Source organism: Leishmania martiniquensis, chromosome 4 (assembly GCF_017916325.1).
Source record: "Leishmania martiniquensis isolate LSCM1 chromosome 4, whole genome shotgun sequence".
NCBI classification, from domain to species: domain Eukaryota; phylum Euglenozoa; class Kinetoplastea; order Trypanosomatida; family Trypanosomatidae; genus Leishmania; species Leishmania martiniquensis.
This window is the reverse complement of record NC_090139.1, coordinates 164,158-185,468: the sequence shown is the minus strand read 5'-3', so window position 1 is coordinate 185,468 and position 21,311 is coordinate 164,158. Positions and strand designations below refer to the sequence as shown.

Here is a 21,311-nt window from a genome sequence, read left to right as displayed (position 1 = left end):
CTTGCGCTCACAGTTCGCTTTTCATGTGTGTGTGTGGTCTTCTCTGTTTTCACTGCCCCCCCTCCACACACACACACCACACAGTGCCCCTTCTCATCTCTCCTCTTTGCCTTTCCCTCCCTCCCTCCCCCCTAATTAGCCGCTCCCTCATTGCCCTGCTGGCATGAGCGTCGGCTGTCTCGCTCTCGCCCTTCCTCTTCCCTCCCCTCCCCCTTTATTGTGTGTGTGGTTTCCCCCCTCCCCCGTCCTCTTCCTCCTTTTCCCTTTCATGGTCCCTCGCGTGCACACACACACGCGCACACACACACCTCCTCCGCCAGCCGGTCTCACCCTAACAGCGCCGCCAAATGAAAACGCTCATCACCAACGCGTACGTGTCGTTGCTGCTGTACTTGCCGACTCCCTCCCTTCCGATTTCGTCTCATCATTTAAGATTCGCGGGTGACAAAGCCCGCACATGCGCACGCCAGCCTTAGTGTCTCCTCGCGTCACACGGCAGGCAGGCCGCTCTTCCCTGCCTGCCTGCCTGCCGTGGCCACTTTTTGTCCTTCGCGCGCGCTCATTCGAAATCGGCGGTTTTTTTTCGATGTCCCGCACATTATTTTCTGCCCATGTTCATATCTTCGCTTGCTCCCCACCCCATCCCCTCTCTCTCTCTCGCACCCCATACATCCTTTCAGTCGATGTGTATGCGCGCCTGTGTGTGTGTGTGTGTGGCCTCGGTTTGCCTCCTCCCCCAAGACGCCTTCGTCCCTCCGCCACGCACTCCGCACCGAACAAAGGCTCAACGGGCACAGCGGCGTGCACGACGGGATGGCGTAGCAGCAGCCACGGCAAAGACCACCGCCTTCGTCGGTCTCCTTCCCCCCTCTCTCCACATCCGACTTGCCATCCCTTTTCGTTTTTTTTGTTCGTTCGCCGGTGTCTTGACGCGTCTGAGCGTCTGAGCGAGCGAGGGTGGGTGGGTGGATGCGTGTGCACAATTTCGTAGAAGCTGCGCCTTTACCCCCCTCCCTCTCTCTCGCTCTCCCTCCCTCTCTGTCTCTCTCCTTCTTTGTCACGGGTGCGTAACTGCGCTGGTATTTGTACTGTTGTTGTTGTTGGGGCGCCTCTTCGATGTCAACTCCGGTCTGTCTTTAAAGCCACCCTCCCTCCCTCCCTCCCCTTCTCTGGCCGACGGACTGTCTGACGTAATGCGTCAGGGGAGGGGGTGCGCTTTTATGTTCTATCTCTGCCACTGGGAGAGTCTGCCATGCCGAGCATACGCAAGCTAAGTAAAGGGGGGGGCGCGCCGTAGCGGCGGGGGTGTTGCCATCGCGGTGGCCGCTCGCAAGAGTGATGTGTTGCGTACAATCGCTTTCGATGGTGATGTGCATATCTGTGCGTCTCTCCCCCTCCCTCTGAGCGTGTCCCGGGGGGAGGGGGGCGTGCGTATCGCATAGGCCACCTTGTAATGTACCGCACCACCACCACCGCCATTGTCGTCAGCCCCCCATCCCCAAAACACACATAAACATACACATTTTTTCTTCCTCTCGTTCGCAATCGGGGCGCCTCCGTCGCTACGCAGTCCTCCGCAGCCCATGCTCAGTGGCCAGATGGCCTCCCCTCCCCTCCCCCTCTTCTGTTCGCTTTTTTTGGGGGCTCATCATATCTTTCGGCGTGTGCGTGTGTGTGTCTCTGCGTCCGTCGCTGGTTCGGCATAAATGGATGCGGGCGGATGTCGCTTCTCCTCCTGCGCTTGGCGTGCCTCTGCACCTGTCGTCTTCGCTGCCTCTTCCACACAGCACACACAAGCCTCCACCTCCTCCATGTACGGCTTGGGCCGTGTGTTTGTATGTCGGTCATCCTCTTCTGTTGCTACTGTCGCTCTGCCGCCTCCACCTCCTCCGCCAAGAGGCGCACGGGTGCGTGTGTTGAGGGGGAGGGGCGCGGTCGAATCTCTTAGGCGCTCTGGCGCACCAGAGAAAGAGAGACGAGGACGAGGACGGACGCGGACCCTTTTGTGTTGAATTCGTCTCGGTGCCCGTCGGCAGGAGGCGGGACGCACACAAGCATACGTGAAAACAGCAGTGCATATATACATGCATATATATATATATGCATATGCAGTAGGAGGGAGATGACTCCGAGGGCCTCCTCACTCCTCGCGGCGATCAACGCCTGTGCTCTGGAGACTCGAGCAGCTGTGTGCAGACGCGAGAGCTTACGTCGGCAACGAGGCTGCCGATGGTGCCTATCAGAGGCGCATTATTTTTTTCTTGTGTATGTATGTATGTATGTGTGTGGGGGGGGTCTCATAAGGGCGTGCAAGCGGCGCGGGTATGAAAAAAAAGGTGGCAGAAGCACCTCTTGTGCACGCCGTCTACCTCCCTCCCTCCCTCTCTCTCTGGTCTCTTCACCTCACCACCACCACCCTCCCCCTCTCTCCCCCTCTTCACTTCCCCTCACTCGCATGTGCGTCACGGCGGATTGGCGCACGCACACAGAGCCGTGCAAAGAGACATTCCTTCCCATCGATCATACCCCCCTCCTCCTCCTGCTGCTGCTGCTGCTGCGCCCCTCACTTGCCGTGCACGTACCTCCGCTCCCCCCACTTCACGTATCATAGCAGTAGCCGCAGCGTTAGCAGTACCGCCCCCCCCTTTCTCTCTCCTTCACTCGTAGGGGTACCCTGTCTGTCTGCCTGTCGGTGTGGGTGGTACGCACGTGACAGAAGCCGCTCCTTCGTGTGTGTGTGTGTCTACAAGTGCGAGTGTAAAGGCGTGCGTGTTGATGGCAGCAGGGCCACTTGTGTGCGCTGACGGAACACAGACACGTAATACATACCCCCCCTCCCACTTACACACGCACATATATATATACATATATTGTATGGATGAGTTGATCGGCACGGTGGCCACCTTCGTGTCTTGCCTGACATCCAAACATCTCTACCCGACCCCTCACTAACAGCAGCCCAACTCCTCGCGAGGAGTGCGCAAGTGAGACGGAAAGCCACGGTAACCTCTTTGTGTGACCCTTAGAGGAACTAATACGGCGCACGGAAACGCACACGCACACATACGAGCGCAGCTTTGCCCCTCCCCTTTCGCTCGCGCGCTCTCTCTATCCACCTCTTTCCACACCAAGTACGAGCTGGTAAACGGCAGAAGCACGCTTCCAGGCGCGTGTACCCACGCTCACACACACACGCCAGCGCGCACTGAGCGGGTGGGACGAAGAGTGGTGCTGAGGAGGGGAGAGGGAAGAAGGGCCTGTTGTATCAGCAGACGGCGCACGCCCCTCATCACATTGGAGAAAAGCAGGAGAGACGGAGGCAACGCAGGCGTAACGGAAGTGGTGTCACAGGGGGAGAGCGGTTGTGAGAAAGATATATTTTATGCGTCTGTCTGTCTGTGTGTGTGTCTTCGAGTGAATCAGAACGGTGAACGGGAACCCGAAGAAGGGCAACCACTGTGGGGCCCACCATCCCGCTCACCCACTCTCGCGGCTCTTCACCCCCTGTGCATCTTCGTTCGTGCGCCTCTCGCTTCTGGTCTCTTCGGCAACGCCCACCCAACTCTGCGACGGTGGCTGCCTGCTCCTGGTGCCTCGTGGCGTTGACGCATCATTCAAGTCTCTTTTTATTTGCGGCGGGCACACGCACACACTTTTTTTTTGCCTGAAAGCCGCGCGTCTTTCTTTTCTTATTGTGTGTGTGTGTGTGTACGTAACTCTGTAGGTCGGTCGGTCTCTCTCCCTCTCAGTCTGTGTGTGGGGGGGGGGGGCGAGTGTGGGTGTGTTCGGCTAGTCGGAAGCACGCAACGACGAGCACTTGCGGCGTTGACTGCCTCGCTTCTCGTTTGCTTTCCACTCCGTCGAGGACGCCTTATTGGAGGGGAGGAAAAACATTTCGGACCCGCATTCGTCTTTCCCCATTTCACCTTCAGTTTTTCTTCTCCGACTCGGACGAGTTCGCTGCTTCTCTGTCTTCAGGCGCTCGTCGATCACTTTCGTCCGCGTGTCTGTGTGCGCGTGAAGCCTCCGCATACACGCATCATTACAGGTGTGTATGCGCTGACTCGCTCGCTCCGTCGTTGCCCGTATGCAGTGAGTGCGTCTGTGTGTGCGTGTCTTCCCACTCGAGCTTCGCTTCTTTGTGACCGTCGCTCCTCTCCCGCCGCCGCCGTTGTCGTAGTCGTCACTTAACCGCGAAAAAAAAAGGAAACGGTCTAAAGAATGAGCGCGAGTGAAGCCTCGCCACTGCCTCCGCAGACATCCGCAACATCTTCGCCCGCCCTTGCCTCATCGGGAACAGCGGACGGGGCACCCTCTCTCATATCGACGCCGCATGTCGTCCACACCGCGCAGACGGCAGCAGCAGTTCCGGCGCGTGACCGCTTTGCGGCGCTGAGTCGCGCCTTCAGTAGGCCGAGCACTGATGTGGGTACCTCACCGTCTCTGTCCCCGTCATCTACAGCGACGGGTTCGGAGTTGCACAAGGGCTGCAAAGGCGCGGCAGCACTGAGAAGCATTGTCATCTCTGCGTCATCGCCGCTGAACTCGTCAGCGAGCAGCACACCCGCCAAGTTCTTTCCTGCTCTTGCGGCAGGCACGTCGTTGCTGGACCGGCTGCAGCCTTCCCTGACGTCGGCTGACGCGCAGATGGCAGCCAGATCGATGGCAGGAGCCCCCGCCGCTGCAGCTGCTCGTGCTTTTCTTTCGTCAAAGGCAGAGCCAAAAGGGATTCACCGCTCCGCTGACGCCGACAGCCTCAAGGGAGGCTCCGGAGGCGGCACCGGTAGTGCGATCGCCACCTCCTCATCGGCTGCGGCCCCGGCCGCGGGGTCGTCGGCACGGCAGCCCCCCCTCCTCACAACGTCGCCTGGCAAGCTGTATCGACCACCGCATGCGCGTGAGGACTCACTGAAGCAGACTTTAAGCGCCGGTGATGGTGGTAGCGGTGGTGCGGACCTCACCGTGGCGTCGATGGACCCGATCACAACAGAGTCCGCAGCGACTCGGACACCGTCGGCCACGGCAGCGGCAATGCCGAACGCGTCGTCCTCCTCATCGCCACCCCCGCTGCGTCCTAGTGTGAGTGGAGCCAGGTCCGTATCTATCGACGCGCGATCACCTGCTGCCCCACCGTGCGACAGCTCGGCATTAGCAGCGCCGTCGTCTACCGTATCCGTAGCAGAGACTACCGCTGCGCTGGGATTAGGGGCGTCGTTGGCGACGCCCCTCCAACCTCCTACAATGAGCGAGGACGGCCAGCATGGAGGGACAGCAGCGGCGGCAGAGCCGCTATCGATGCGCCCTTTACCTGTTACCGCTGCACCAACAGAATGCGCTGCTGCAGGGAAGCGAGAAGAAGCAGAGCCTCCACCGAAGCTTTCCCGCTCGGCGAAGCGTAAGCAGAAGATGCGAGCTGCTGCTGCAGCGGCGGCAGCGGCGGCAGCGGCAGCGGCAGCAGCAGAGGCTGAGAGGCACCTGCAGCCAGGAGCAGAGGCAGGGGTCGATGCGGCAGCACAGCGCACTGGGGACGGGGCAGCACCGTCGGAAGGCGACGCAGTGGCAGCAGCGAGCGGCACAAAGGCGACTGGAATAGCTTTCTGTGCACACTCCTCGTCCTCGCGCGCGGCTCCGAACACATGTAGCGTGAGCCGTCGTCCTGGCTGGCACCCCTCGCTGACGACGTCTGCGGCAGCGTCGGCAGGCCTGACGGGTGATGGCGCGCTCAGCGCGACAGCGGACACAGAGGTGACCGTCAGCCGTGGTAATGGTGGGCCGCACGCGACGAATGTACCCAAGGACTGGATGTCTATTCCAGCGGCAGGGGCGCCATTGTCGACGAGCTATGCGGGGCATCTGTCGAGCACGATGCCCGGCGTAAGCGACGCTACCGGGCAGCAGCCATCAACAGAAAGAGGTATGGCACGCGTTGGCGCCCCGCAGACCCGCGGCGGCAGCGGTGAAGGCGGCGGGAGTGTCACTTATATGAACGGCTTCGAGTACCGTCCGCTGCAGCGACTCCGCCATCCGCAGGAGCACTACGCTGTCTCGCCGCTCTCGCAGCAGCAGCTGCAGATGACGCTGCACGGATGCCACAGCTCCTCCCACATGGCCATTCCACAGCAGCAGCAGCAGTTCCATGCGTGGGCGCCCCCATCTGGGGCAGATTTCACGAGCACGGCGGGACCCATCAGCCCAAGCAGCACCAACGCCAAAGCTCCGCTGACCTCCGGCGCAGCAAGCGCATCTGTGACAAGTGCTGCGGCGACAATGTGTGACCCTGCGATAGCAGCCATGAGCGCAAGCGTTGGCGGCGCAGCTCCCTCGCTCCAGCGTGCTCCTGGCCTTCATAGAGGTCGTGGTGCAGCGGCAGCGGTGGCCAGCCAAAGTGTCGCGGAGCAGTTGGCACCGCACCCCTCCCCGCCTCCACCGACGGCTCTGACAGAGACCGTGCGCACGCCCCCGTCCACGCCGTTGCGGCTGCACAGCGACCACTTACCGAACATGCGCGTCGGCGTCTCCACTACGGTGAGCGGAAGCCCATCTGCGCCAGCAGCTGACGCAATGGCACCTGCAGCCGCCTCCAAGGTGGTAACGAGCAGCACCAGGAACTTTACGGCGCCGCGCGCAGACGCACTAATCAGCAGCCTTAAGATGAATAGCAATGTGACGGCAACGGGTGTCGAGGGCACCGGTTGCCCTACGCTGAGCACGGCGTCTGGCATGTCGAGAAATCACCACCGCGGCAGCGCGTCGCTACCGATGCGTTCCTCGTCCGTCTCCGGGCATTTCTCGCAGCGCCCGCGTCAGCAGCATCACCGCACCACCTCGCTTGGGGGCGGAGGCCTCGAAGGTGGTGCTGGTAACATGCACATGACCTATCAGGAAGACATGGAAGCGCCGTCCTCAATGCCCCCTGGCGCTGCACTGGAGCATACCTCCGCCGCAACCTCACCACATATGCCGTCTGCGTCGGTCGGCGGGCCCTTGGCAGCCGCAAGCTGGGGCAGCGGCCCCACGCACGGCCGCTCGGCGACCGCGAAGCATAAGGGCGCCAACAACGTTCGCACACTTAGTCGTGGGGGTAGCAGCCTGTACAGCACCCGCCACGGTCATCCGCAGCCGCAGGCAATGTCGATGATGACGAGGCCGCCAGGCAACTACATGCAGCATACGTACGGTGGTGTGCTGAATGCGAGCCAGCAAGGTATCAGCCTCATGGGCGGTAGTGGTGGTGGCGGAGGGCAGCAGCCGATGTCCCACCACCCCCCACGGCCGCAGCCGCAGCCCCCGACGGCGAGCCCGCCGCTTCTTCCATACTACGACTTCATCACGGTGCTGCCGACGTTTGTGGAGGCGTGCCTGACACTGCAGCCGGAGGACGAAGCGAACCGCGAGCAACTCTGCTGGACCATCGAAGCCGTGCTGCGCAAGCACCTCAACCAACGTGCAGAGGTTCGCGTCCATGGCTCCATCACGACTGGTCTGGCCCTTCCATCGAGCGACGTGGACCTCCTCGTCGTCGGGTATCAGCCGATTGCGCCGCTCGAGGCGCTGCAGCGACTCTCGAAGGCTCTCCTGGAGTTGGACGAAGACAGCAAGAACGACGCGCTGCGACTGCAGGAGCTCATCGAGGCCGAACTGCAGCACCGCCGGCGGCAGCTCATCGAAGAGGAAAGGGAGTGGGCAAAGCACTTGGCGCTGGTGGCCACGGCTTCAGCACGAGATGCAGCAGCGCCCGAAGACCTTCATTGCACCAAAAAGAGTCACAGCGTGAGCCGTAGCGGTTCTAGCGACCACTGCGAAGCGGCCAGAAGCGAGCGCTCCGGCGGCGGCCCCGACGGCTACCGCGCAACGGCTGAGATAAACGACGCCCAATGTGGGCAGGAGAGCAGCCTTTCGCCGAAGTGTGCGACGCGCCGTCAGAGTACCGCAAAGAACCTTCTCGAGGCGAAGTCGACGACCGGGGAGGCGCCGGTACTCGACGAGCTCGATGAAGTGCCGCGTGGCGCGCCGAATCGCGGTGCGTCGCGAAGCGCACCATGCGGTCTCTCGTTGCCTACACACGGCATGGCGGGAGCGTGTCTTGAGAGAAGCGGCAGCTCCCCATCGTCATCGATGTCGACCGAGTCGAGCCCGGCGTGCTTCTCCGCTGGCGCCTTTTCTCTCGACACGCGCAAAGTTTTTCTGACGGTGAGCGCCGCTGTTGAGGACGATACCGAGTTTCTACAGCTCGCCTCTGGCGCTGGTGCCGTACCGGCCCGCAGCAAGAGCGGCGTGAGTTACGCGGACAGCACGAGCGTGTGTCGTCTGCACGACCCCGACGCGTCCGCGGCGGAGGACACGGAGGTCTACGGCACTATTGGCGACGTGGAGCAGGCCGAAGAAGTCTTCCGCGGTCAGATCGAGAAGGACTACAACTTTAGCACCTCCGTAGACCTGTCGTCGCTCTTCGCGCCATCGATGGGCGGCGTTATGCCGCCCGTCGCACCTCCACCACCACCAGCAGCGGCGGCGGCGGCAGGCGGCGCAGGTGTTGGGCGGGCCAGCGGTGCCGCCAATGGCCTCGCCCTCCAAGCCTCGATGACGCGGCTGCACGATGCCGCCTCGATGGTGTCCTCGTGTGAGTCTGCCGCGGCGAGCGGGTGCGCGGAGCGAGAAGGCGACGCGCAGCCATTGCCATCTGCAATGACAGCAGGGAGGCAACACAGCAAAGACGGCATCGCAGCACAGGGCCAGGTGCTACCGAGAAGCAAGGCAGCCGACGCGGAAGTCTCGTCTCCTGAAGCTGAGTATCAGCGCGCGCAGCGGCGGCTTGTAGACGGCAGCACCGCTGCGCAGGGAGGAGCGGCGGCTGGTACCAACGGAGATGCTGCAGCGTCCATGGCAGAAGCGTTGCAGGCGAACAGGGAAGCCGTTGCTGCCGATAAGGCCGCGGCGTCTCCGCCGCTCTCAGAGGCGGCGCCCACCGCAGCCGTATCTGACGAGAAGGTCGCCACGGTGCGCACCGCGACACCTACGCCGGTGACCCAGGGACACAGCGCTCGCGATCTTGCTGGTGGCGGTGGCGCGGGCCACCTCACGTACGTCCCTGTGCATGAAGGGCCGCTCTTCTTGGTGCAGGCCATCATCGCGACACGCGTGCCGGTGATTAAGCTTACGGACAAGGCGACCGGCACGAAGGTTGACATCACCTTCGCTGGCGGCGAGCACTGGCGGTCAATGCAGCTTACGCGATCACTCTTGGACGTGTTTCCGCACGCCCGCCCACTCATCCTATTCCTTAAATACTGCGTGCGCAGCCTCGGCGTCGGTGAGAGCGAGCCTGGCGGGGTGACATCCTTTGCGATCTACCTGATGGTCCTCCACTTCTACAACGAATGCCGCAAGCGCATCATCCTCCTCCTGCGTGAGCGGAACGCCGCGTCGTCTTTGTCTGAGGGAAAGATACAGCAGACCGCAGGGGCGGAGGCCGCAGAGCCGCAGCAGCGACAGGATCACCCGGCAGATGAGACCGCGCGTCGTGGGGATGCCGGGGACAGGAGCGCGGCTTCGCCGGCCACCTCGCACCCCACTGCCACCCGCCAAGGCGCGTCTCCAACGGCTGGCTCTGCCCCCCTCAATCTGGGGCTTCTGGAGCTCATGCTGGGCGAGTATCTCGTGCGAGTAGAGCAGCGTCACGCGCAGATGGTCGAGGAGGCGAGGGCACGAAGAAGTAGATCACTAGGCGCCTCGCGCATCGGCGGCGTGGCCGAGTCCTCGAGGGACGGCAAGGACAGCCAGAAGGCGGCGTCTGTTGCCCTGCACGAGTCCCTCTCCGAAGCCGCGGCGACCGGGGCATGCGCCACCATCAAGGCTGCCTATGCCCGCGACGACAAGGAGCGCCTGCGCGCCATTCGACAAACAATTCTGGGCTTCGTTGGCGACCCGGCAGCAGCGGTAAAGGCTGACGGGGAGGACAGCGCAGCGCTCACGCAAGAGCAGCAGCTGGCCTTGTCAAATGCTGCTGTGGGTGCCTGTGGAGGCGACGCGACCGCAGGTGCGAGCTGCCGCAGCAGCAGCAGCAGTAGGAAGAGCACGTCCCCGTTGCAAGAGCAGCGGCCGACCAGCGTCACTGGGACTGTACACAGCGGCAGCGGCGCCATCAGTGCACCTGGTGCCGGCGAGGCACCATCACCTGCTGTGGATGCCGCGTCTAGCCGCCTCGCCCCACCGCCTCACCACTACCTACTGAAGACGGTCGAGCCGCAGCCGCACGAACGCGTGGCGAGCGAGTTATCGCACGCTGACATCCCCAGCGCCGAGGAAGCGGCAGGGGGACATGGTGAGAAGACAGTGGAGAAGGACCTGCGCACTGTGCGTTTAACGGAGGCTGGGTTGGCGCCAGCGGTTGTGAACCACGAGGCGCGCGCCGGCGTGGCAACAGCGGCGGCAGTGGAGGGCACTGAGAAGTCATTGGAAACGCGCAGCGTCATCGCCAGCAGCGCCGATTGCACAGATCCTGAGAAAGTTGGCCGGAACTCTGCGCAGTCCGCATCACCGACAGCGGAGACGGAGACAGCTGACACATTGGCAGCCTCCGCGGACGGCACGGGAGACTTGGCGAACGGTCAGGGCGCAACGGGCACGCATGCCAGTCAAGTAGCAGACGCAGCACCGGCAGATGTCTGGACGTCGAGCGCGACCTCTGCGGAGCAGCGCCACATGGACGAAGACGACGCCTTCGACGCCTTCGCTGCGGACTTCCTGCGGCGGCAGGCAACCGTGTCGGACCTCTTCCTCGACTTCTGCCATTACTACGGCTGCGCATTCAACTACGAGGCCAGCGGCATCCGCTTCGCCGCCGACGGCAGCTCCGACGTGGTGGCAAAGCCACCCCTGTGCTCCCGCCGTGGTCAGCACTTCCACATGACATCGCCGTTCGACGCGGAGTACGACTTGACAGCGCGCATGACGCACATGCGCGACTTTCAGTGGTTGTGCTGGTGGTTCGCCGAATGGGGCGCGGCGCGGCAGTCACCGCAGTACTACGGCAGCTGCAGTCTTCAATACGTCCTGCAGTGCTTGTCGCCCATGTCGGCAGATGCGGACTGCCAAGCAGTGCATCAGGCGCTCATGCGGCAGGCCATCGCTGCCGCACGAAGTGCCGAAAGCACAGCGCTCGTGCGCAAGTGCCCCGAAGGGGGCCCCGCGGGCGAGGGGGGCCGCCCTCGCGATGGCAGGAGTGCGCCCGTGTGCGCCTCTCAAGAAAATATGGGAACCCATGCGCACATGGCGCTCCAGCAGCCGGCACAGCCTGCGCCACGGCGTCCGCGCATGATGATGACGCCCATGGGCGGCAATGCAACGATGCACGGCGCGCAGCCGCAGCAATCGCAGGGCATGGGAAGCAACATAGCGACCATGTCGATCAACCCCCACGCGCATCCGCAGCGGCGAGTACATGCATCGATGTCGTCCATGCACGTGAACAGCGGCACTCGGGTCGAACAGCAGCGCCGCGGTGACGCGATGGCGGTGCAGCAGTACGCTGCCGCGCCGTTCCCCCACCTGCAGAGCATGATGATGCTGCCTTGCTCGCCAGCGCACACGTACCAGCAGCTGCCGCAGCATCAGGCAAACCTCAGCGGTGCGAGCACCATGGACGCAGTCATGTACGCTGGCGCGGGTGGCTTCGGTGGGCACGACCACCGAAGCGCCCCTCCGCCGAAAGGTAGCAGCGGCAGCATCGTCAGCAGTAGCAACACCGCCGCCAGCGCGGCGAAGAAGGGCTCCGCGTCTCAGCGCTATCAGGGCAGCGATGGCGTGTCCACGACGGTGCACGAAGCACCCGCCATACACGCTGCGAGCAGTCGCAGTAGAAGCCTTCCTGCGAGCGAATCTGGCGCCACGGCGGCGGTCACCGCATCTACATGGACTCCCGCGCGCCAGTGTCCGTCACTGAAGCTACCGTGTGTGGATGCGCGAGAGGAGGTCTTTGATACGTCTGCTAGTCGCGCCGCCGCGACACCCACAACGGCGGGGGCGATTGTGGTGCATGGCTACCACGATGAAGGCGACGACGCCGACAGCGGCGACACTGTGGCGGCCGCGGCAGCGGCCGCGTCATCCGCGTCAGAAAGCTGCGCCTTCGCGCACCCTTACGGAGAGAGCCAGGAGGGGACGTGGACGAGCCGCACTGCCACGACACCCGCGACGGTGTATGGCGGCAACAGTCCCCTTGATGGTGTCGACATGGTACTGGCATCTGTGGAAGGTGGAGATGAGGAAGACGAGGCTGGCGGGATCGGCGGCGACCGCGACCATAGCGGTGAGCGTGCCGCGCACCACATTGGTCACCTCGACCAGTACGGCGGCCTTGAGGGGGCGAATGCTGTCATGCCGCAGCTTTACCAGCAACAGCTAGCGCCGCATCACGCGCAGGCGGCCACGGAAGCCGTTACGCGCTTCATTCATCGCGGTACCAGCTTGGAAGGCAATGCTGGCGTTGTCGAGCAAGATGCCGATGGCCCGTGCGACTGCTACGCACGGAACATGATGTACGCCGGCAACTACAGCTACCCGGCCCCCCAACAGCTGTCAGCGCCCTACGGCAGGGCCTACCCGGCGAACCCATCTGCTGGCTCGTATGCATCCCCGCAGCAGCAGTATCAGCAGCAGCAGGAGCACGCAGCCGCAGCAGCAGCCTTCTATTACCACGCCTTCGCCCTAAGGCAGCAGCGACGGCAGCATCCAGTGGCAGGGCCGGGGGTCGGCGCAACCGCTGGCTACTATGGCCAGCAGCAGCAACAGCAACCAATCATTAGTGGCAACAGCGGCCTGCTGGCGGTTCATAACGGCGCCTCATCTTCCTTCAGCTACCCCTCTCCAGCCGTGTACTATGACGTGCAGCAGCCCCTCTGGCAACCGCAACAACAACAACCGCAGTACCACATGGCGCAGCAGAGCAGCGGCTTGGATGTTGCCCTCACCGCGGCCGCCACCGATCAAGACGGAGGTAGCAGTCACCGCAGCGATGGCACTTCCAGCACCACTGCAACGAGCGGCAGCGCACCACAGCAGCAGAGCCAACAGCAACGCGCATTTACCTACACGCCCTACGCCGGATATCCACACGTCATCTTCGACGTTAGCGGTGCACACAGTGCCGATGTGGCGTGGGCCTCTGGCGGTGGTGGTGAGATGCCTCAGCAGCAGCACTCTGCAGCGATGCGGATGTCGTCCATGATGGGCTATCAAAATACCGCAGCGGCGGCAACAGCGGCAGGGCCGCCGCTGAACAGCACCAGTGGCGATGCCGGTCTGTGTAGCAGTGAGCCACAGCGGCACCAGTAGAGGAGAAGGGAGAAAGGGACATAGACACCGCCTTTGCTGCCATCGGCATACTGCTTCGCACACCTCTTTCAGGCCGAGGTGATGCTAGCTGTTGTGGGGTCCCTCAGTGGTTTCATCGGCAGGAACTCATGGTGCTCCTGCATCCGCAACGGCAACAGCCCATCTCCTTCGAAGGCAATGCAGGTGAAGCAGTCGGAGATGGTGCCAAGGACATCAGCGGCGCGGCGGAGAGAGGGGAAGGGTGTCTGACACAGACGTGTTGCCTGCGGGGGTGTAAGTCGGTGATTCCGCGGGAGGCAGACACACAGCGAGAGGCCTCGCACAGGCACAAGACCTCATGAGGCACGGCAGCGATACCGCTGCTGCCAGAAGCATTGTTATATATATATATATATGTGTGTGTGCGTATGTGTGTCGATGCCTGTCTGTGTCTCTACAAAACGGATGCGCAGTAGCAGAAGGGAGGAGCTCGAGTAAGCGATGGAGCATAAGGAAAGGAAATGTTGTCCGCGAGCCATGGCGCATCGGTTGTGGGTGGGGCGCAGAGCCGGTCGAACAGGCAGAGGAGGAGGAGGAGGGGGAAGGGGGAAGGGGGAAGGGGAGGGGCGGCTGTGTGTGACGAGGCGCATCCCCTCACTCCTTCACCACCACCGCCACCGCGCCTTTTTCCCCCTTTTTCTATTCGTTCTCCGGCCATCCTCAGACGGCGCAGTGGGCGGCGATGGTCAGCCGCCTCCCTCCCCTCCCCCCACCCCACCCACCCACACACACACACACACGTCGAGGTCTCCCGCACAGACGCGCAGTGAGACCACAGATTAGGGGGAGCTCAGACTCGCTTTCCCCTGTTCACGTCTCAGTGACGGGGGGAGAGGGGAGGGGGTGATGCTTCTCGAGAGCAGACCTATTCTGCTGCATCTATGTGTGTGATGCCCCTCCCTTTGGCGGCTTCAGCTCTCTCGCGTGCGCTCGCTCTCCTCACCCCACCCGGACTCCTCTGGTCGCCCTCGCTCGCTCCATCCACCCACCCACCCCCTCCTCTTATCTGCCTGTAAACCGCTGATCTTCTCTGCCTCTTGACGGTGCTACACCTCTCCTATCACCACCACCACCGCCGCTCCACAGCTCATGCATCTACGCCTTTGCCTGAGGCACCCGGTGAAGCAGACACGTACACACATACACGGCCAGCGGCGTCAGCAGCATCTCCGTCGCTCCCTTCCACCGCACGCACGCACGCACACACTTCTTGAAGATTTGTCAGATAGGCGTCAACGACTGCCACCAAGTGACTCTCCGCAGCAGCCATGGCCAAGTCCAGTCGCTCGAAGTGGAAGAAGATGCACCGGCGCCAACGGGCGCTGGCAGAGGCGACGAACACGGTAAAGCGCATTCACCAGCTGCACAGGAAACTGGAGCTCACCATAAAAGGTGGCATTAGTGCTATACCCCCGCAGGAGCCGGAGAGGCGCTTCCACTTTCTCAACCCAGAACTGGACTCGCGTGTGCCAAACACGCGCAAGGACCTGAACAACAACTACCGTGCTGAGCTGAACCATGTGCACTACGACTACACGAAGCCACTAAAACTCGCGCCACCGAAGACAAATGTGCATGGCAAGACCAACGCGGACTCGCCGCATCCGATGACTGTAATGTACGAGACAGTGGACGCCGACGCCCCGTTGGCGGGCCACGCGCTGACGAAGGCGGACGTGGAGCGGCTTGCACGTAGTCGGGCGCAGGAGGAGCAGGACGCGTCGGCCGCGGCGGCTCGAGCGGAGGAGGACACCTACCAGGAACAGGGTAGCGCCGACATGGGCAGCGACGAGGATGGGCCGGAGGACTACCTGTTTGGCATGGAAGACGCCGCTCCGCGCCGTGCAGGCGCGGAGCTGAAGTCGAACGCCAAGAGGGAAAGGGTGCCGCCAGCGCCAAAGGCGAAGAGGACGGCCGTCAGAGCCCATTCGGCCGTGTCAGTAGCCGGCTCCAGCAGCCGCATGCTGGCGGCAGAAACAGCCGCAACCGCCATCGATGAAGGGGAGCCCGATGGCCACCCCCGTAACGGCGGCATGGCGGTGGCACATAAGATTGCCAGCATGCAAGCAATGCGCAAGAAGGCTGGCGTGACGGTGTCCGCCAGCGGTACGTCCAAGATGAAGAAGGTGGGGAAGCCGGGTGACTCGAGCGGCACCCGCGTTGTGAGCAGTGCCAGCAAGGCAGCCCAGAAGAAGACGAGCAACGCGAAGAGCAGCAGCAGAAAGTAGTCGTCGCTACGGTAGTGAACTGCCGTTATCTTCACGTATGCGCAAGGCCGTAGGCAGTTGGAATAGGCGAGTGTCACGCGAAAGAGAGAGAGAGAGGGTGAGTCATCCGCTGGAGAGGTCCCAATGCACAAAGCCCATCCACTAACGGCGCGTGTATCAGTGCAGCAGCAGCAGCCCCCCCGCCTCCTATTTGCATGCAGACGTGCGTGAGTCTGCAGGAGTGAGGAGACCAGATCGGTGCTTTGAAGAGGTATCTCGTCACGTGGTGCCGCCTGTGTGCGCCGTGTCACCTCTCCGCTGTCCACCTCCACTCTCGGCGTCTTTCCTGCGAGTGATACTGCAATGGCGGTGACAAGGAGGGGGGAGGGTGCGGCTTGGCCACTTGATAGTGCGTCTGTGCCTTGCGATGCGTCCGTTGCCGCTCCCGTTCTTCTCGTAAACGTGGGTTGTTGTTGTCGTGTGCGTGTGTGTTTGTTCGCTTACGTGCTAATGTCCGCATAAGCGGTCTAAAGCCCAAACTGCGGGCATGTCTCCCTCTCCGGGACTTTTTTTTCCGCTCAGTGGCTCTCTTACCTATCGCGCTTCGCTTCGCCCCTCTTCCCTCCCACGCGCCCACCCCAAAGTCTGCGTGTGCGCGTACAAGGCCGACGTCACGCAACGCACACGGCGTACACGTGATTGTGTGTGTGTGTGTGTGTGCATCTACATCCGTGTCGCTGTTGCGGTTGTCACCGGTCTTGGATAACGCGCCTCAGCGCAAGTGCTGTCATTACGCACGCACGCACACACATGCAGAGAGAGAGGGAGAGACGCACATCAGCGGTCATCGCGTTCACCCCGAACGCCCCTCTCCTGACGCGTAATGAGTCGTCCATGCGCTAACGCAGAGACGCCGAAGCGAAACTTTCAGTTGAAAAACAGCACTGAGCGTGCCAACGCCTCTCCCCGTGCAGACTTGTGTGCGCGCAAGTGTGCGAGGCCTGTATAGCAAAGAGGTTCTCATCGACAGGGGGCGAGTATCTACACCCCCTTGCGGCGCACCCGAACCCCTCCCCTCTCACGCCTCGGCCATCCTGTGGCATGCGTCATCGCCTACCGTCTTGCGCGCCGTCAAGTGCCTCTTGCCAACTCCTGTCTCTACGACAAAGATGGACGGTCCTTCGTCGCCTCCTCTCCCAAGCCCTCTCTCTCTCCCTATTTGCTGGAGCAAAGCCACACAACAACAGTGCGCGCGAGTCTCCTGCTTGTGCGTGTGTTTCGCGCGCATTCGCTCCCCGCTGATCCACCGCGCGAGTCGCGCACCTCCAACACCTAAAAGAGCTGTAGAGGTCTGCCCGCCTATCCCTCTCTTCCCCCCCCCCTCTCTCTCTTTCTCTCTCTCACGCCTTCCTTTCGACGCCACGGCTTTGTGGACCGCTAGCACACTCTGTCTGTGCATATATGTGTATGAGCCCTCTTGGCCCCCCACCCTCCTCTCTTCGATAGCTACCGCTTTGTGTCGCTCCTCTTCGCCGTCATACATCCGCTCTCCTCCCTCCACGAGAGCGTGGGTGTGTGTGGGTGTGTCAACAAGACCTTGCTTGCTTGCTTGCTCGCCCACCCCCATCCACCCACCCACTCCCCTCCCCCCTCGGCCCTCGACTCATCTTCCTCCCTCTCCCCTGTGTGTGTGTGTGTGGGTGGGTGGGTGTGTGGGTGTGCGTGTCCACAGCAGTCCGCACACACGCCCCCTCCCCCCTGTGCTCTCGTGTTTCTCGCCCGCCCCACTCCATTGCACGTTGGTGTGCTCTGTTGGCCTCTCCCCCACCCCTCAGTCGCATAGACACAGAGACAGACAAGCGCACAGAGTTACGCGCCCCGCTCGGAGAAGGATGGGCAACGTCATCTCTGGCTGGTTCGAGAGCCTCTTTCGTAATAAGAAGGCCAGCATAGTCATGGTTGGCCTCGATGCAGCCGGCAAGACAACAATTCTTGATAAGTTGAAGCTCGGCACCTCGCGTGAGACAGTGCCGACGATCGGCTTCCATGTCGAGACGGTGGATTACCGCAACGTGACGTTTCATCTATGGGACGTAGGTGGACAGAAGCGGCTGCGTGCGCTGTGGCGAATTTATTACGAAGGCGCCAACGCCGTCATCTTTGTCGTCGACAGCAACGATCGCGCGCGTGTCGGCGAGGTGCGGGAGGAGCTGCGGACGCTCTTGTCTGACCCGCTGCTGGCGGGCGCCGCGCTCTTGGTGCTCTGCAATAAGCAAGACTTGCCACAGCGGCTAACACCGGCGGAGCTGGTGGATGGGTTGGGATTTCGGGACCTCTCCGACAACGGCCTGGGCCGCTGCTTGGTCGGCCACAAGTGGTACGTGCAGGGATGCTGCGCGCACACAGGCGATGGCTTATACGAAGGGCTGGACTGGATGTGTTCACACCTCCCGGACGACTCTTAGCCCTGGGGGAGGGGGAAGGGTAGTTCGCGTGCGGAAGTCTTCCAATGCGCCTGTCCGTGTGGTTGTTCGCATGTCGCTAAGCTTTCCTTTCTCCTTCCGCTTCCGTAGCAGCCCTCTCTCTCTCTCTTCTCACTGCCACGCCCCTTTCCCGGTGCGCCCCTCCCCTTCACCCCACCTCACGCACAGAGAGCGTCATCGCCGCCTCCGTGTATGTGTGTGTGTGTGTGTTTATCTGTGCGTTGCGTTGCCGATTTGGCTGCTGCTTTGGTGCGCTTCGGAGAGGGGAGGCAGCTTGCCTTTTCTGTCTCTCTTCCCTACCACCCAAAATCTTCCGTGCGTACGTGGGCACCCGTTCTTGTCACAGGGCGGCATACAGTGGCACCCTCACGTGCACACACACACGCACACGCGCGCTCATGTATCGCATCAGCCACACCACCACTGCGCTGGGCTGCAGCGAACGAAAACGCGAGTAGACGTGCTGAGAGAAATAACTGCGTGAGGATGTGCGCAGATTCGCCCACGTATCGCGATGGTGTGGCGAAGGGGATGGGGGGGGCATCGCGGCCACGGCATCGACTCGCTCTCCCTACCACCACCACCACCTCACCTCTCCTCCTCTCTTTCGCTTCCCTCACCCACCCGACCCCTCACCGGGTCATGGGGGGAGGGGAAGGGAGAAGAGGGGAGGCACTGGGTGGCTCACTCTGTGGTCGCCAGTGTCTGTACGCCAGAGAAACCTGACCGTGCGCGTTGGGTAGAGGGGGAGAGGGGGAAAAAGCGGGCCGCGCAAGTTTGTGCAAGCGACGCTTACCTTCTTGAAGTGCGCCTCCCTCGTTCGCCGTCGCCTTCCTCCCCGATACTGACTCAGTGAGTGTGGTTGAGTGCATCGCACGCACCAGCATCCACCTTCAAGATCGTCTCTGCGGCCACCACCACCACCTGCCATACTCATCCTCGCACGCCTTCCCCCCCCGTTGCTCCTCGTTCGACTTCACACCTCCACGTTACGTGCGTGTGTCGACTGTTGCCCCTCCCTCCCTCCCCCTCCGCCAGGCCGACCCACTTCATTTGGCGAACACGCACACACGCATAGAGAGAGAGACCGAGAGCGGTCGTCGCCGTCCCACTTTACTTCGCTTCGCTTACGTGTCCAGGCCCCGGCAAAGATGGTCGCCGAGAGTAAGGCTGCGAACCCCATGCGGGAGATTGTCGTGAAGAAGCTCTGCATCAACATTTGCGTTGGCGAAAGCGGTGACCGCCTCACGCGTGCCTCGAAAGTGCTCGAGCAGCTCTGCGAGCAGACCCCGGTGCTCTCCAGGGCTCGTCTGACCGTGCGCACGTTCGGCATCCGCCGTAACGAAAAGATCGCCGTGCACTGCACCGTCCGCGGCAAGAAGGCCGAGGAGCTCCTGGAGAAGGGCCTAAAGGTAAAGGAGTTTGAGCTGAAGAGCTACAACTTCTCCGACACCGGCTCCTTCGGCTTCGGCATTGAGGAGCACATCGACCTTGGCATCAAGTACGACCCCTCCACTGGTATCTACGGCATGGACTTCTACGTCGTCCTCGGCCGCCGTGGCGAGCGTGTGGCGCACCGCAAGCGCAAGTGCAGCCGCGTGGGCCACACCCACCGCGTGACGAAAGAGGAGGCGATGAAGTGGTTCGAGAAGGTTCACGATGGCATCATCTTCCAGGCCAAGAAGAAGAGGAAGATGATCCGCCGCCGCCGCCGTTAAGCCGATACGCGGCGGTGCGGAAGGGAAGAGGGGCACGGGGGAGAGGACAGTGGCGCTCAGCCTGGGCGAAGGCATGGCGTCATGGTTCTATTTCACAGCGCGGCGTCGTGGGGGCGGGGGGGGGATTGAAGGAGACGAGGCACCGCCAACGTCTGCGTGGATCTCGACGTGTACAGTATGCCGGTGCTGGTGAGCGCATCGCTTGCCGGCGCATGGCGCACATGTATGGGTTCTCCTCCTTCCCCACCACCCCCGCTGCCTCTCGCTGCCCCTCCCTCTCGGGCCCGCGCTCCCCCTCCGCAGTTCTCTTCCTCTGTGTCGGTCAGTCTCTCTGCGAGAGAAGGCACGCACACTGACACGGCGGCAGACGCTCCTTTTCTTTTTTTTCACCCCCGACTGATTTCGCCTCTCGTCATTTCCGTTTTACTTCGAGGCGTCGGTGCGCCTTTTTTAAAAACGATCTCTCTCTTTGCACGTGCGTGTGTGTGTGTGAGAGAGTGTCGGTCCCCGTCGGCCTCCTCGCCACCACACCCAAACCCGAGCCGTGGCGAACGGCTCGCGAAGCAGCAGCGATATGGCGCTGCAGAAGGAGGTGGCTGTCGCCGATGATGATGCTGACGCGGGGACAATGAGTCGCCGGGAAGGTCGGCGCCGCTGGTAACGCGGGGGGGGGGGGGGTAAAGGAAAGTGTGAGGTGCTCAGGTGCGTCCCTCCACCACCACCACCCCCTCTTTCTCTCTTTGCCCAACGTGCGGAGTCTCATTCACCCCGTCCGTCCCCCCCTCCTCCTCCTCCCTCCTCTCATGAGCAATCTCTCTTACCCTTCTCTCTCTCACTCACTTCTCCCTCGTTGAGGCCCGCATTCAACCAGGCGGAAGAAAATAAGAAAAAAACACGCCACGTGTACGTCAGCATGGCCGCCTTTCTCGCTGACCTCTTCCTCCTCCACCCCGCCTTCCACCTCACACCCCTCTCGGTTTGCCTTCAAGTGCGCAGGTGAGCCCACCATTACGCCCTCCTCCAGCTTGTCGGTGTAGGAGGCGGGGGGGGCGTTGCCTGCGCAAGCTCGCTGAATAGCAGCAGTTGTTGCGTGACGCTGTGGACTTTGTGGGCGGTCGCACCCTTTGAGCAGAAAGCAAGCACGCCGTCGACGTCGGCAGGGCCCTCATGGAGGCCGCGCTCATGCGCTACGCGTCGACGTGGGTGTCCAGCAAGACTACTGCTGTCACGGGGTCGGCAGAGAAGGTCACGGTGACGTCGTTGCCGGCGATGGCGTGCCGACAGAAGAAGCCGTACCCGTTGTCGCGCTTTCAGAGTAAACCGCCTAACGCAGATGACTGCTCGCTGGCGATGGCGAGCGAGGGGGTGAACGCGGCATGCAAGGTGGTGGTGGGGAGGGGGGAGGGAGGCAGTGCCGACGACGTGGTTGCCCTCAGAAGTGCCTACCGCACAGCCGTACTGCCACCCGCACCTCTTCTGCTCCAGAGCGCGTCTGTCGAGTGCAGCTTCACACTGGCAGAGGGACGCACGAG

The 21,311-nt window shown here is 62.3% G+C and overlaps 4 protein-coding genes across 4 annotated transcripts; all 4 read left to right on the top strand.

The window, feature by feature from the left end:
* Positions 1-5,865: 5,865 nt before the first annotated feature.
* On the top strand, positions 5,866-13,332 carry LSCM1_07439 (uncharacterized protein; the record flags this gene model as incomplete). Its single annotated transcript, XM_067324809.1, has 1 exon — positions 5,866-13,332. One exon carries the CDS (start codon positions 5,866-5,868, stop codon positions 13,330-13,332), a length of 7,467 nt encoding a protein of 2,488 aa, XP_067181416.1.
* A 1,307-nt stretch (positions 13,333-14,639) lies between these two features.
* On the top strand, positions 14,640-15,599 carry LSCM1_07438 (uncharacterized protein; the record flags this gene model as incomplete). The annotated part of the gene is made up of 1 exon (XM_067324808.1): positions 14,640-15,599. The coding sequence occupies one exon, from the start codon at positions 14,640-14,642 to the stop codon at positions 15,597-15,599; it is 960 nt and encodes a 319-aa protein (XP_067181415.1).
* A 1,871-nt stretch (positions 15,600-17,470) lies between these two features.
* On the top strand, positions 17,471-18,043 carry LSCM1_07437 (uncharacterized protein; the record flags this gene model as incomplete). The annotated part of the gene is made up of 1 exon (XM_067324807.1): positions 17,471-18,043. One exon carries the CDS (start codon positions 17,471-17,473, stop codon positions 18,041-18,043), a length of 573 nt encoding a protein of 190 aa, XP_067181414.1.
* Positions 18,044-19,212: 1,169 nt separating this feature from the next.
* LSCM1_07436 (uncharacterized protein) lies at positions 19,213-19,779 on the top strand (the record flags this gene model as incomplete). The annotated part of the gene is made up of 1 exon (XM_067324806.1): positions 19,213-19,779. The coding sequence occupies one exon, from the start codon at positions 19,213-19,215 to the stop codon at positions 19,777-19,779; it is 567 nt and encodes a 188-aa protein (XP_067181413.1).
* Between the last annotated feature and the right edge of the window lie 1,532 nt (positions 19,780-21,311).